General features: G+C 51.2%; 1 protein-coding gene across 2 annotated transcripts in view; it reads left to right on the plus strand.

Moving 5' to 3' along the window:
* EPRS1 (glutamyl-prolyl-tRNA synthetase 1) overlaps positions 1 to 12,588 on the plus strand; it is a 43,877-nt gene that overhangs the window by 10,327 nt on the left and 20,962 nt on the right. The window contains exons 9-17 of one of the 2 annotated variants that reach the window (XM_028531326.2): positions 1,100 to 1,271; positions 2,594 to 2,827; positions 3,456 to 3,540; positions 3,926 to 3,985; positions 4,277 to 4,297; positions 8,642 to 8,752; positions 10,094 to 10,230; positions 11,229 to 11,436; positions 12,061 to 12,173. In XM_028531326.2, coding sequence (XP_028387127.1) covers positions 1,100 to 1,271; positions 2,594 to 2,827; positions 3,456 to 3,540; positions 3,926 to 3,985; positions 4,277 to 4,297; positions 8,642 to 8,752; positions 10,094 to 10,230; positions 11,229 to 11,436; positions 12,061 to 12,173 — 1,141 coding nt within the window. The remainder of the gene's footprint in view (positions 1 to 1,099; positions 1,272 to 2,593; positions 2,828 to 3,455; positions 3,541 to 3,925; positions 3,986 to 4,276; positions 4,298 to 8,641; positions 8,753 to 10,093; positions 10,231 to 11,228; positions 11,437 to 12,060; positions 12,174 to 12,588) is intronic. The other variant, XM_028531327.2, reaches the window with a different exon arrangement.

Here is a 12,588-nt window from a genome sequence, read left to right on the forward strand (position 1 = left end):
TAGTACTGTTCATGCCTAAATCTTCCTTTCAGCATGCGGGTAGATGTGAATGCAATATTGAAGCCCGGTATCGTCCTGTGTCTCTGAAATATCGTTGGACAAAAACGCACGTCTTCCTTGTTCATTACTTGTCCCCGAGCTTCAGAGACGGGCTGTTTTAGTTAATGTAACTATGTTGCCAGAACCTCCACACTGTTGTTACATTTAAATCTTGAGTGTCACGTTTGGGGAATACAGTAATATCAAATTGTTCCGAAGTCCTTTTTTTTTTTTAAGTTGTCCCACATTGCTCAGTTACCAGCTGGACTTTCACACGTTCCCCTTTGAGAGCGGTGATGTGTCCATGACAGTAGTTGCCACAGAGAGTCATCATCGGGCCTGACTTTTTCACCCCCCGTGGGCAGGTTGTCGATGTCCTGGTGTCGTGGGACCACCCACAGCCCCTCGGGAGACAGCGCCCTTCCTCTGGGATGAAACCGCACTGCCTTCTGCTCTCCATCATCTCCCGTCTCTCGGGCCCACACATGTCCCGCGTCCCACCGGAACGGCAGCAGAGGCTTTGGGGGCCCCCGGGCTCAGGCTCTCAGCCCGAGCCGTGTTCTGCAGACAGGCACGGGCTGCAGCGCCGACGCCTGTGGGCCCCGTGGCCGGGCCAGCTGGTCTGCCTCTGGGCACCAGGAGGCACAGGAACAGGGTGCCTCTGGTCCTGGCGCGCGGTGGGTGGCTGCTGGTGGCTGCGGGGCCGGCGAGGTGGGCCCTGGTGGGAAATGGGAAACTCGGGACGAGAGAAACCTTCAGGCCTCATACTCCTCTCTCAGCCTTCGTCAGTACTGCGTGTGGAATTCACGGAGTCGACTTCTGCTGAAACATTTAAGAGGGCATTTTCTAAGTGTTTTGTGAGACCTCTGCCTAAAAATCCACGTATTTACACCTGGTACCAGTCACTGGAACTGTTACAGTGCTTTTGAACTGGTGGAGCGTGCTTGTAATGTAAAACCAGAACGTGAACGTTTGTATCACATTGTGAGACTGTTAAAATAATTTGAGTTCGACCCATTGGTCATACGTTGGATAAACTCACGCAGCCGTCGTTTTGTAGCCGTCGAGAAGAACCTGCAGATGTGGGAGGAGATGAAACGAGGGAGCCCGGCTGGCCAGTCCTGCTGCCTGCGCGCCAAGATCGACATGAGCAGCAACAACGGCTGCATGCGGGACCCCACGCTGTACCGCTGCAAAGCCCAGCCGCACCCGAGGACCGGGAGCGCGTACAAGTAAGGCCTGCCTCTCGCCCGCCCGCCCGGTGCCCGCCCGGTGCCTGCCCGCCGCTCTGGTGCTGCCACCGCCCTGGGGGTGACGACGCGCTCGCCTTCCTGCAGCCTGGGGCGGGGGGGGGGGGGGGGGGGGGGGCGGGGGCGGTTCCCCTCCTGTCCGCCAAGGTCGCACGGCCTCCCTCCTGAGGTCAGCTGCAGCTGTGGGTGCTCCTTTGTCGGCATTGCTGAGGTGCGCTGCGGTGTGTGTCTTCAGGTGACGGGGTTCGTCTTCCTGTTGGGGACAGATTCTGCTGGGCAGAGTTAGCTCATAGATGGGGTGGAACTGAACGTTTACAGAAACAGGAGCAATAAAAGAAAGTGCTGTGTGCTTTTTCTAGTTTCAGTTGGTTTCCTGTGTGTGTTTACAGGTTGATAGATTTTTTTCTTTAAATGGCCCATCCTTCCTTGATTTACTTGGTACAAAGCAACCATCAAATGTGTTTTCTTATTTGTACTTTGGAGAAACCTACTACGCACGTGTACTGAGTTACAGCTTCTGAAGAGATTGGTGCATGGGATGATCACTTGATGAACCCGTGTGACTTTCTTTAAACTCGAGGGTGCTGACGTGTGTGTGGTTACGTGTGTGTTTATACGTCCTTCAGTTTTAACAGGGCGATTGCTCCTTGTTTTTCTAGCCGAGGACTTTGAATACATTTGGGAAAGTGAATTTGCATCCACATTTTTGATGTCAAATAATTGCAAAGCCTTATGTAGTAGCCTCTTAATGAAATTATATCTCAAAAATTAGAAGTCCTAATGCAGTAATATATATTTTTAAATTTAAACTGCTTATGCATTGTGTACATTTTAGGCCAAAATTGTTTTAGGAGTATTCCATTTTAAATGGTTTTTTTTTGCCTAATTTATTCTCTTATAGATGTGCTTGCATGCAGTTAATTACAAAAGTAATTCAGTTAACCTGAGTGTGGGATTAAGATATTAAAAAGCTAAATCCCCTCAAAATTAGCATGCACATTGCTTCCTATCACGATGTGCATCGGTCATTACCGAAATATGGGCGTCGGGTTTGCAGTGCCAACACCCAGTTGCCGATGAAATTGCAGATTCGCTCTTTTGTTTGAATATTGAGCCGGTAACTGATTCATTGTTCTCAAAGCCTGGTGATGTTTTGATATACTTTGGTTATTGTGAGTCATAAAACACGTTGGTCTTCAAGAAATTGCCAACTAGTAAAGAACCGTATTTTAAGTTAGCGTTGCTGCGTACACTGCCTGACCCGAGGTGGACAGGGCCACACGCTCCACGCTGGTGTTTTCCAGCGTTTACCCGACGTACGACTTCGCCTGCCCCATCGTGGACAGCATCGAGGGCGTCACGCACGCCCTGCGGACCACGGAGTACCACGACCGGGACGAGCAGTTCTACTGGATCATTGAAGCTCTGGGCATCCGGAAACCGTATATCTGGGAGTATAGTCGGCTGAATCTCAACAACACAGTGCTGTCCAAGAGAAAACTCACCTGGTTTGTGAACGAAGGCCTGGTGGATGGATGGTGCGTTTCCCGTTGCCCACAGTTGAGAGGTCCTGAGGGCATGGTCTGCAGGTGGCTTTCCAGCTGCTCTGAGGGGTGGGAGGGTCGGGGAGGGGGTGGCACGGTGGCCTGTGGGGTTCCTGGTCCTTGTTTTTAGTCGTCCCACAGCGTCCGTCCTGTCCCTTCTGCTTCAGCGCGGCACACATGCGGTGCACTGTGGGAGTGAAAGACACGAGGGCGCATCCCCGCACGGGTCACGGTTAATAGGGAAGTGTGTGTGCTCGCCTTGGTCCTTCACGGGCCTGGTCTCCTGTGGAACTGGGGGCCCTGAGTGTTGGTCAAGTAAAATCAACTCATGTTTTAACGCCCGGGTTTTCCGTATTTGAAGATGCCACCCACGTGTCTCTCCTGAAATGTGCTTCTGTGGTTTCCGGTAGTGCTCTTACTTGACTGAGCAATATTTGACTAGTCAGCTGTTTTCCTCTTCCATGAGCTTGGGCGCTCTGGTGCTGTGATCTACCCAGTTACAGCCAGCTCGGAGCCCAGACACTGAGCAAGCTGAATATGGTATCATTGCTTCAAGTAGCGTGTGCACGTCGGCACATCACAGAGCTCTCCTGGGCACTTAAACACGTCCCCGCTTCCCCAGGGACGACCCGCGGTTTCCCACGGTCCGCGGGGTGCTGAGAAGAGGCATGACCGTGGAAGGCCTGAAGCAGTTCATTGCTGCTCAGGTGAGTGAGCGTTTCGTTTTCAGGTGTCTCGTACTGTCCCCTTTGTCTTCATTTCTCTTCCTTCCTTGTTCCTTATGGCGCGAGGGCAGAGTGTTGTTTAAAAAGAGCATGTTTAGCAGTTTGTAAGCACAGAGGACTGAGAACGCCCTCAGCGCGGGCTGGACAGAGGCCACTGCCCCGTGTGCACCCACCGCCCACGTGTGACTGGCGCCTCTCCCTGGGGAAGGGAACCGAAGTGGCCGGTGCCTCGTACGTGTATGTTCCGGCAGAAGTAAACTCGCAAGGAGTTACTGGGCTTCTTTTCCTAACGTGTGTGCTGTCAGTCAGAGAAAATATTCTCATTAATACGTTTTTCCTTCAAGTCAGTTTTTTCTTGTTTTTCTAGGGCTCCTCACGTTCGGTTGTGAACATGGAATGGGACAAAATTTGGGCATTTAACAAAAAGGTACACGTTTTTGACTCTTAATCCTCTTTTCTCATGCCTAACCTCCTACGTGTGGATTTCATGAATGTACTCATGGTAGAGCAAATTTTGTGAAGAATATTACCATTTTGCAGGCTTTCAGGAAAATGGAATGTTTTCCTTTTTTAAACATATAAAGAGCAGTAAGTCTATTAACTTTGCCGAATGAGTAACAATGATTCAAATAAGCAAACTTGGAGTAATGGGGAAAAGTAACAGTTTTTTCCTTAAATCTTTTATGAACACTCTGCATTTCATTTTTCTGCTTTCAAGCTGCGAGCTCTCTGTAAGAAGGTATTCCTTAGCACTTTCGTTTGCCTTACTTCGCACACGGCTTCTAGCGTGTTACCTGCCACAACCCGAGCTGTCGCACGGCTCTGAAGCACAATCACATTGCCGTAAAAGGCCTCCTTCTGCAGGCCCACTGGGGTGCCCTGTTCCTAGTTTCAGAAAGCGCCCTCCGGTTTCTGAGTGGCAAAGGGAAGATTTGGCTGGCTCCACCCTGCTGTTCCCTTGTATGCCGAGAGAACAGAGTTTCAAAGTTACGCACTGAGGTGTATTAAAAGGTTCAGTTCCACTGAGTTGTATTAAAGGTTCACTTACTACGATTCCTGTTATCTTGCTGGATCTAGCTTTTTGAAAAGAGTTTCTTAACCAGACATCCAGTGACACTGTTAACGTGACTGATTGGAAGCAGGGCCTTAGACACTATAATAAGGCAAATCCTCCCCGTGCCATGTTTTAAACGCCGTGTCTGTGATTGTGTTCTGTGAGCTCTTTCCGTCTTGCTGCCCGGGCCTGCTCACGCCTTTGCCTCCAGAAGTAGTTGCTTGTCTCGCATGTGTCTTGAATTTGTTTTGCTGTCTCATGTGTCTAGTCAGTTTCTCGACACAGGGACTATTAATTGGTTTTTTCTGTTGCTGCACTTACTAATAATAATAAATACAAGTTAACATTAACAGGCAAAGGTAAATTGGTGTGCTTCTTATTCATAATCCAAAATTTAAAGGTTTTAAGTTTTCACAAAGCTACAGGTGTGGACATAGTTCAGATACATGAGATAGGTTTCAGGGTGGTCACCGAGTTCTGTAGGTCTGCTAAGACAAGCAGCACATTCCCTTGTCTTCCTTCCTTCCGTTTTCTCTCCCTGGATAAATAATATGCGGCTCTTTTAAACCGTTCACTTGGCACCCGCTGTCCACTTCTCTAAGTGACAGGTGCTGCTGCGTCCTGGTTTTCAGTTTCAGGCGGTGTCAGTGGGCTGCCCGCACAGGAAGAGGAGGTCTCAGAACTTTCCGTTGCGGCTCGTTGGCTTTCTTGCACTTGATCGTGGGGGTCTCCCTGACCCCCGTGTGTGTTTAGTTTCCAGTTCCATCTCAGGCTCTGCACAGATTGTCTTGTCTTTCCGACCAAAGGGTCTGTTCCCGTGCCGCACGGATTCCTTCACTTTCACCCTGGGGACGTCGTCTGTGCTGCTGTGACCCGGCCTGGGCTGGCGGCCGCCTCCCCTGTGAGCAGCACAGCTGTCTCCCCGGTCCCCCCTCATCGTCTGCCTGGAGCGCCCCCCGTGCTGGGGCGGCTCTTCCTCCTCTCGTTAGCACCTCCGGCTTCACTGGGCCGTGCCCTCCGGGAGTGAGCGCCTGGTGAAGAAGAGCTCTGGGGCCTCGTGTAGGGCGTTGTCACGCTGAAATGGCATGGCACCGTGCCGGACCATGCTGGGGTCCGTTTCCATCCTTGTCCACTGGTTGGGCGCGGGCCTTCCGCCTGTAAGCCCTTTCCTCAAGGTCTGGGGAAATTGCCTTGTTCTTCTTTTTTTTGGGGGGGGGGGGGCTTTTTTTTCCTCTACATGTTTTCTTGCTCCTCCCTGGAACCGTTTTGAGCAAACACTGGGCCTCCTGGGCTGAGCCTCTAATTTTATGTTCTCTCCCTTAGTGTATTTTCTGGTAGATCTGCTCAGTACCCTTTTTCTGAGTTCTCCATTCATGCTCTCACGCTTCCAGGATTTCTCTTTAGTTCTCTGAATCTTAAAAGTAACTTTCTCCCTGGTCTCATGCTCATAAACTGTAAGTGAGGCGTCCGTGCACTGAATGTAGCGCCAGGGCACTGTGCAGCGAGCGTGAAGGGCAGGCCCGACCCATCCCCATTGTAGTGACTCACCGTTTGTGAAGCGTCTCCTGCTAACAGCCGCACGCACTGACGCCAGGAGAGCTGCAGCTCTTCGCACGCTGCTGTGGAGGGAGAGCCGTGCTTGCAGAGCACATCACACCTGGTGAAGGAGAGGAGGGGGTGGGCGAGGGGCTCGCTGTCTCTCTGTCTCCCTGAAAATGCCGTGCTCCTTGTTTTCTTAGGCTGACTCTTCCTCTTGCTTGGAAGCTAGCACCTAGTTTTCTGTGTCGTAATTAAGTGAAGTCTATCTACATAGTTTAATTTTTCAAAAAATCTGCCTCGATACCAGTAGGAGGCACTCTGGTGCCTGACTCTGCATTAGCCTCACTAGTTTTCTTCTTGGTTTTATGTTAAGTGTTAAGATTTAAACTTTCCGGTCAAGGCAGAAGAGTCACAGCTCTGAGGTGTTCATTGCAAGAGCTGCGCTTGGCCTCCCTCAACCTTCCTTCACTGCTTTCCGTAAAAGTCGTGTCAGTGTTTCGGGGGTATTTTTTTCCCAGCTCTCATCCCAACCCCGTTGCCTCTGCCCCCAGCTAACACATAACATATGTGGAGACTTCTTTCCCCACCCTGCAAATGAGGAATGTCTTCCTAAGCGAGAAGCTCTTGAGTGTATCCCAGGGAATGAAGGCGTAGCTGTTGTGGGGGAAACCTGGTTGGGGGGGGGGGGGTCAGCTTTAGTCAGTCCCGTCCTTTCCCTTCTGTCTGTTGGGGGCACCTCCTTGGAATCCTTAGGACTCTTCGGAGTAATTTGAAAACTACAAATCCAGAGAATTTTAGAGTTGGCCGGAAAACTTAATTTTTTAATCCAAGGTTTCCGAACTTGTCTGACCCTAACCGTCCTGTGGATGCTTGTTAAAAATTGATTTCCGAGCTTTCCAGGGGCATCCAGCCTTTTGGCTTCCCTGGACCACACTGGAAGAAGGGCAGTTGTCTTCATTGTCTTGGGCCACACACTAAATACATCACAACATGTAACCACGAAAAAATCTCATAAAATGTTTCACGTAAATGTATGATTTTATGTCGGGCCGCATTCATAGCCATCCTGGGACACATGCGGCCGGAGGGCTGCAGGCTGGACACCCCTGCCATAATCGTTTAGGGTTCGGCGCCTGAAGATGTGTGCTGGCCAGTGCCCTAGGTGGTTGCTCATAGTTGGTAGGCATGTGAGACGCAGCCTTCGGCCCTTCGCCAGCTGAGGAAATGCAGCCACAGGGAAGGGAGGGAGGTTCTCAGGCTGGGCGGGCTGTCTCGTTTCAGCTCCTGTACAGCGGTTGTGTCTCTCTGTCTTCAGCACCGAACCGAGTGTCAAATTTAAATCTCTGAGTGTGAAAGAACCCTTAACCAGTAAGAAGGGCCTTTAAGTCACAGGGAAGACTCGGATGACACAGTAAACTTAAGAGAGCCTGGTGCTGATTTAGCATGAAAGATAAGGGGGTGAGTGGCGGACAGGGGTCGGTTAGCTCGCTTTCCAGTGTCGTGAACGATCCTGTGAGGGTGGCGTCTTCTCTGAGTTTATTCAGAATTTCCACAATGTCAGTTTTCAAAAGGTGAAAAATACTCTCAAAGCAAGCAAAACCAAAAACAGAAAGCCCCTGGCAAACAGCGGGGGGAAGGCACACAACAAAAGCACAGGAAGTTGGATTCGCCATTCCACTCCCTGCGTCCATCTGGTGGGAAGCAGTAACTTCTGCCTCTTCGCTCACGTACTGTCGCCTCTCCCTACATCTTTCTTCCGTTTGCTTTGTCCAGCGTTCGAACCCTGCGGTAGTGACGGGTCCTCTCGGGCGGCCGGAGGGAGAGTGGGTCAGAGCGTAGTGGGTGGGCGAGTCGTCCGTTCCTCCGCAGGCATGTACTGACCACGTGTAGGCGCCAGGCCCTTGCCGGGTGCTGGGCATGCAGCAGCCCTGAACGTGCAGCATGCGGACAGGTAGAGCCATGTCGTTTGCACCTGTGACCTACAGAATTGCCTTATTATAGTGACCGAGTGCTGCTCTGCTCTTCGTGGTGACACGTTGCCTAAAACTGATCGTAGAGAATTATACCAAAGCACACACCTGTTTGTGTTCCTGAAAACGGACTTTTTCCAACAGTGCAGAACTGAGAATTGTATTTACCTGTGGGATTAATAGGTAACCCCACGGGAGTTTTCCTTCCTTTCTAATCCCAGAGTTAAAAATTACTTTCCGAGATGCTCTCCGTGATGCTTTACCCCGTGGGTTTCCTCTCACCCGTCAGTACTCGGTCTGGGAAAGGCGCGCTCAGTCCCTCCTGTAGTCTCCACCTGCGGTGGCTTCTCTTCTGCTGCACAGCGGAAGTGCTGGTGGGGAGAGTTGGGAGACAAATAAAAAATTGGTAAATGCAGTAACAAAGAAAGCCAGTTAGCATTCCTGTGCTGTTACATTTATTGTACTCATGAAACGTAAAAGACCATCTGAATGCTTTAACATGAGGGTGCATCTATTGCAGGTCATTGACCCGGTGGCGCCCAGGTATGTCGCGCTGCTGAAGAAGGAGGTGGTCCCCGTGAACATCCCTGAGGCGCAGGAGGAGATGAAGGAAGTAGCCAAGCACCCAAAGGTCGCTCTGCAGACTCGCCACGCTGTTCTCTGCAATGGGAGGGGCGGGGTCAGAGAGGGAGTGTGTGCTTTGGTGGCTGCAGTGTGGCTTTGGGGCCATTTTCTGTCCACTGTTCTTGGTCAGGGTCTGGTACTCCCTGGAGAAAGTATCTTGTAGGTTTCTTTCTGAAGAAACTTGCTCTGGGAAAACCTGTAGTGCGTCCCACAGAGCTGTTCTGCTCAGTGGGAGACACTCGGGTGCCGTGCATCGGGAAGGGCTGCAAGTATCCCAAGTTGTAGCCTTCGTGATTGCCGTCCATGCACGGCGCTAGCTGCCTTTTAACTTCAGAGATGTGAGTTGTTTTAAGGGAACCCTGACCTACGGTGGAGGGGAGAGAGGCCGCTCTGAGCTTGCCTCTCTGCTGCATCTGATCCTTCAGCCAGGTGGGCGGTGGTGTCTGACGCATCCCGTCACCCGCTGCTCGAGTGTGACGTTTACTGAGTGTTTTAAAGTGTCAGGCGTGAGGATAACACTTTCCAACGGTGCTTATTGGTTTGTTCAAGTGGCCGGTGCAGCCAGCTAACGTAGATGAAACGACTGCTCACCGCTGCCCGAGAATTAGCTGACCGGGGGCAGCACTGAGAGCGAGGGTGGGCTCACCCCGTGGGTCCTCGGGGTTCCCATCGCCCTCGCCCCTCCCCGTGCCCCACACGCAGCCTGGCGGCGCTCTGCTCTGAGCCCGGCGTGCCACGTGTTTGCCGGTGTGCCGCCCCGGTGTCGCGCAGTCGTGGAACACATGCTGTCTGCCACACGCTCATTTCAGAGGGTCTTCGCGCAGTTTTTCCTTTGAGTTCTCGCAAGCAGAAACTGACATTTTACAAATACAGTGCTCATTTTGTTCTCCGGATCTCTTTATCCTCTTTACGTAATATATTCTGAAACGGCAGGAATTTATTTATCCACGTGTAGTTCCTTCTGTCTTTAAATTTATCTTCTAAAACATGAAGGGCCCGCCGTGTCCTGCGAAGCTGTGGCGCCTGTCCTCCTGTAACCTTGGCCGCCGGGCAGGAGCGGCTGTGTTTCCTCCTCCGCTGCAGCGGCGGCGGCGAGGTTCGGAGGGCGACAGAGCAGGTTCTGGGTGGAGGGGCACCGAGTGACAAACGCGCTGGCTCACACGGCCCCGAAACCAGAGCGCCGTGGGTCTCCCCTGACTCCACCGGCATCCCCCGGCCAGGGCTGGGGTTCCAGCTCGCCCAGAGAGCTCCGCGGGCTGGAGCAGAGAGTGGGGGAGCACGCATGGTCCCGCGGTGGGGTCGGTAAGTGGTCGCCGTGGTAACCAGCACTCCCTCCTTCGCCGCTCAGAACCCCGACGTGGGCCTGAAGCCCGTGTGGTACGGCCCCAGGGTTTTCGTGGAAGGCGCCGATGCCGAGACGTTCTCCGAGGGCGAGACGGTGACGTTTATCAACTGGGGCAACATCAACATCACCAAGATACACAAGTAAGCACTTTCTGTCGGTTTTCAAATAAATATGGGGGAAAAGTAGTTTGTGTTTATTCACTGGTTAAAAATTGCCGGGCTCTGATATATTCATGGGGCTGACTAGTAAGTCTGCCCGGGCACAAATACTGCAAATTCTGGGGGGCAAAGTTTTCTCCATAGACCGTATTTTGTCATGTAGAATGCGCACCCATGGTTTCTGTGCGCATTATACACAGGATTGTTATGCTTATGGTATAGAAATATTATGCCCGTGTATACTGTGCATCCTTATTTTTCCCTCAAAGATTGGGGCAAGAAGTGTGCATTGCACACTGCAGAATACAGTGAGTTCCAGTTTCCTAGTAGGGCACCAGGGAGGCTCCTGCTCGTGGTGCTGAACATCACCTCATCTAGACGCCCCTGCATAAAAAGTAGTCCCAGTGCTCTGGGCCCTCTGTCATCATCTACTTCTCACCATAGCTGGCTGGCGGAGGGATTCTTGGGGCAGAATTTATGTGTACACCGTATTTTTTATCCAGTAATCTGCTTTGAAATTAGTTATTTAATGACGAATACGAACTTCCCAGTGATTATATTGAGCTGCACCTTAATTTGATGTTCAGATCACATAAATGGAACATAGTGTACTAAGATTAATTTATATAAGCTCTGACATTTTAGTTGTCCAGTAATTGCATATGATTTTAAGTAGCTGCTAAATATTTTTAAATATGTTAAATTTTTCCGTGCTTGGTACAGGTGACTTTAAAGTGTGTAAATATGTGCATGCTCTTCACCAGGTGGATGCGGTCTTGTTGCCCAGCGGATTATTAGCATCTTGATGGCAGGGATTCTGTTTTACTCATCTCTTAACCAGGTTATGCCTGACACATACTAAAAGCTCAGATGTCTCATTTGAAAGTCTTGGAAAGAAAATTCCTTACCCATTTGCTACGGATGCTGTCATAGCAGCTAGGGTTCATGTTTCTCACGACACTTTTCAATCTCACACCTAGAGACGCAAGTGGGAAGATTGTGTCTCTTGACGCGAAACTGAACTTGGAGAACAAAGACTACAAGAAGACCACCAAGGTCACGTGGCTCGCGGAGACGGCCCGCGCCCTGCCCGTCCCCGCAGTGTGCGTCACGTACGACCACCTGATCACGAAGCCGGTGCTCGGGAAGGACGAGGACTTCAAGCAGTACGTCAACAGGAACAGCAAGGTAACCTGAGAGGGACTGCACTGTGTCTTCCCCTGTTGTGTAAGCTCGTCTTTAGAGTTTTTAAAACTAGTTTTAAGACCTTGGTTCCTCAAATAAAATGGAAAAGATTGGTTAGAATCTTACTCTGATAAAACGGTGGAAGAGAGTAGTGTCCCCGTTGTACAGATGGTAGGAAGTGAGGCACAGTGAGGGTCCGGAACCTGCCCCAGGACAGACAGTAAATGGGGGAGCAGGGATTCAAACCCCGAGTCCCGGCTCCAGAGCCCTTCCGCCTGCGTGCTCCGTCTGTCCGCACGAATTGCCGGCCTGTGTGCACCGCCTGCCTTGGGGTGCGCGTTTATGGTGGGGGCTCATTCGCATCTGCAGGGGCACCGGAGAAGTTAGCGTGGAGGTCTCCTGAAGCCGGTCAGTTTACAAATGTTAACTTTAAAAATTACAGTAAACGTGATTGTTATTTATTTTAGTACTTCTCTGTTTTTTATGTGTACCTAAGTAGCAAAGTTTCTAACGTGCTTGTTTAAAAGAGGAACCTCCCAGCTACCAGAAAAACTGTTGCACTGTAGAGCTGAGTCTGGGGCTCTGGTTTGGAAACAAGTGTGTTTCCGTCTCATGTCGTCCCTGCAGCACGAGGAGCTGATGCTGGGGGACCCCTGCCTGAAGGACCTGAAAAAGGGCGACATCATCCAGCTCCAGAGGCGAGGCTTCTTCATCTGCGACCTGCCGTACGAGCCCGTGAGGTACGCGCGTGGGCCTGAGCGCCTGCTCCGAAACAGTGAAGTTCTTCCAGTAAATGACGTTTTAGAAACGGGACTCCCGAGAAAACACTGGCCATTCTCTACTCAGTTTTATTTTGTTGTCCTGTATTTAATGTTGCAGACTTTATTTAATAAGTGGTACCTCGGAAACAACGTAGTGCTAACAAATTCATTCCTAAAACCGAACTGTCTTGTAACTCGTCTTGATGTGCCCCACATGCACAGGAAAGCGCTTCTCCAGGGCGGGTGCACAAGCGGTCAGTCCGCACACAGAAGGCTGCACGGCTGACGTCCTTAATAACTGACGTCCTTGGTTACTGGGGAGACGCAGGTCAGGGCCACGGCGGGGTGGGGCCCCGGCCCACGAGGACGTCTAACTGGAGCCTTCACACGTTTG

This window comes from Phyllostomus discolor, chromosome 15, assembly GCF_004126475.2.
Source record: "Phyllostomus discolor isolate MPI-MPIP mPhyDis1 chromosome 15, mPhyDis1.pri.v3, whole genome shotgun sequence".
Taxonomy (NCBI): domain Eukaryota; kingdom Metazoa; phylum Chordata; class Mammalia; order Chiroptera; family Phyllostomidae; genus Phyllostomus; species Phyllostomus discolor.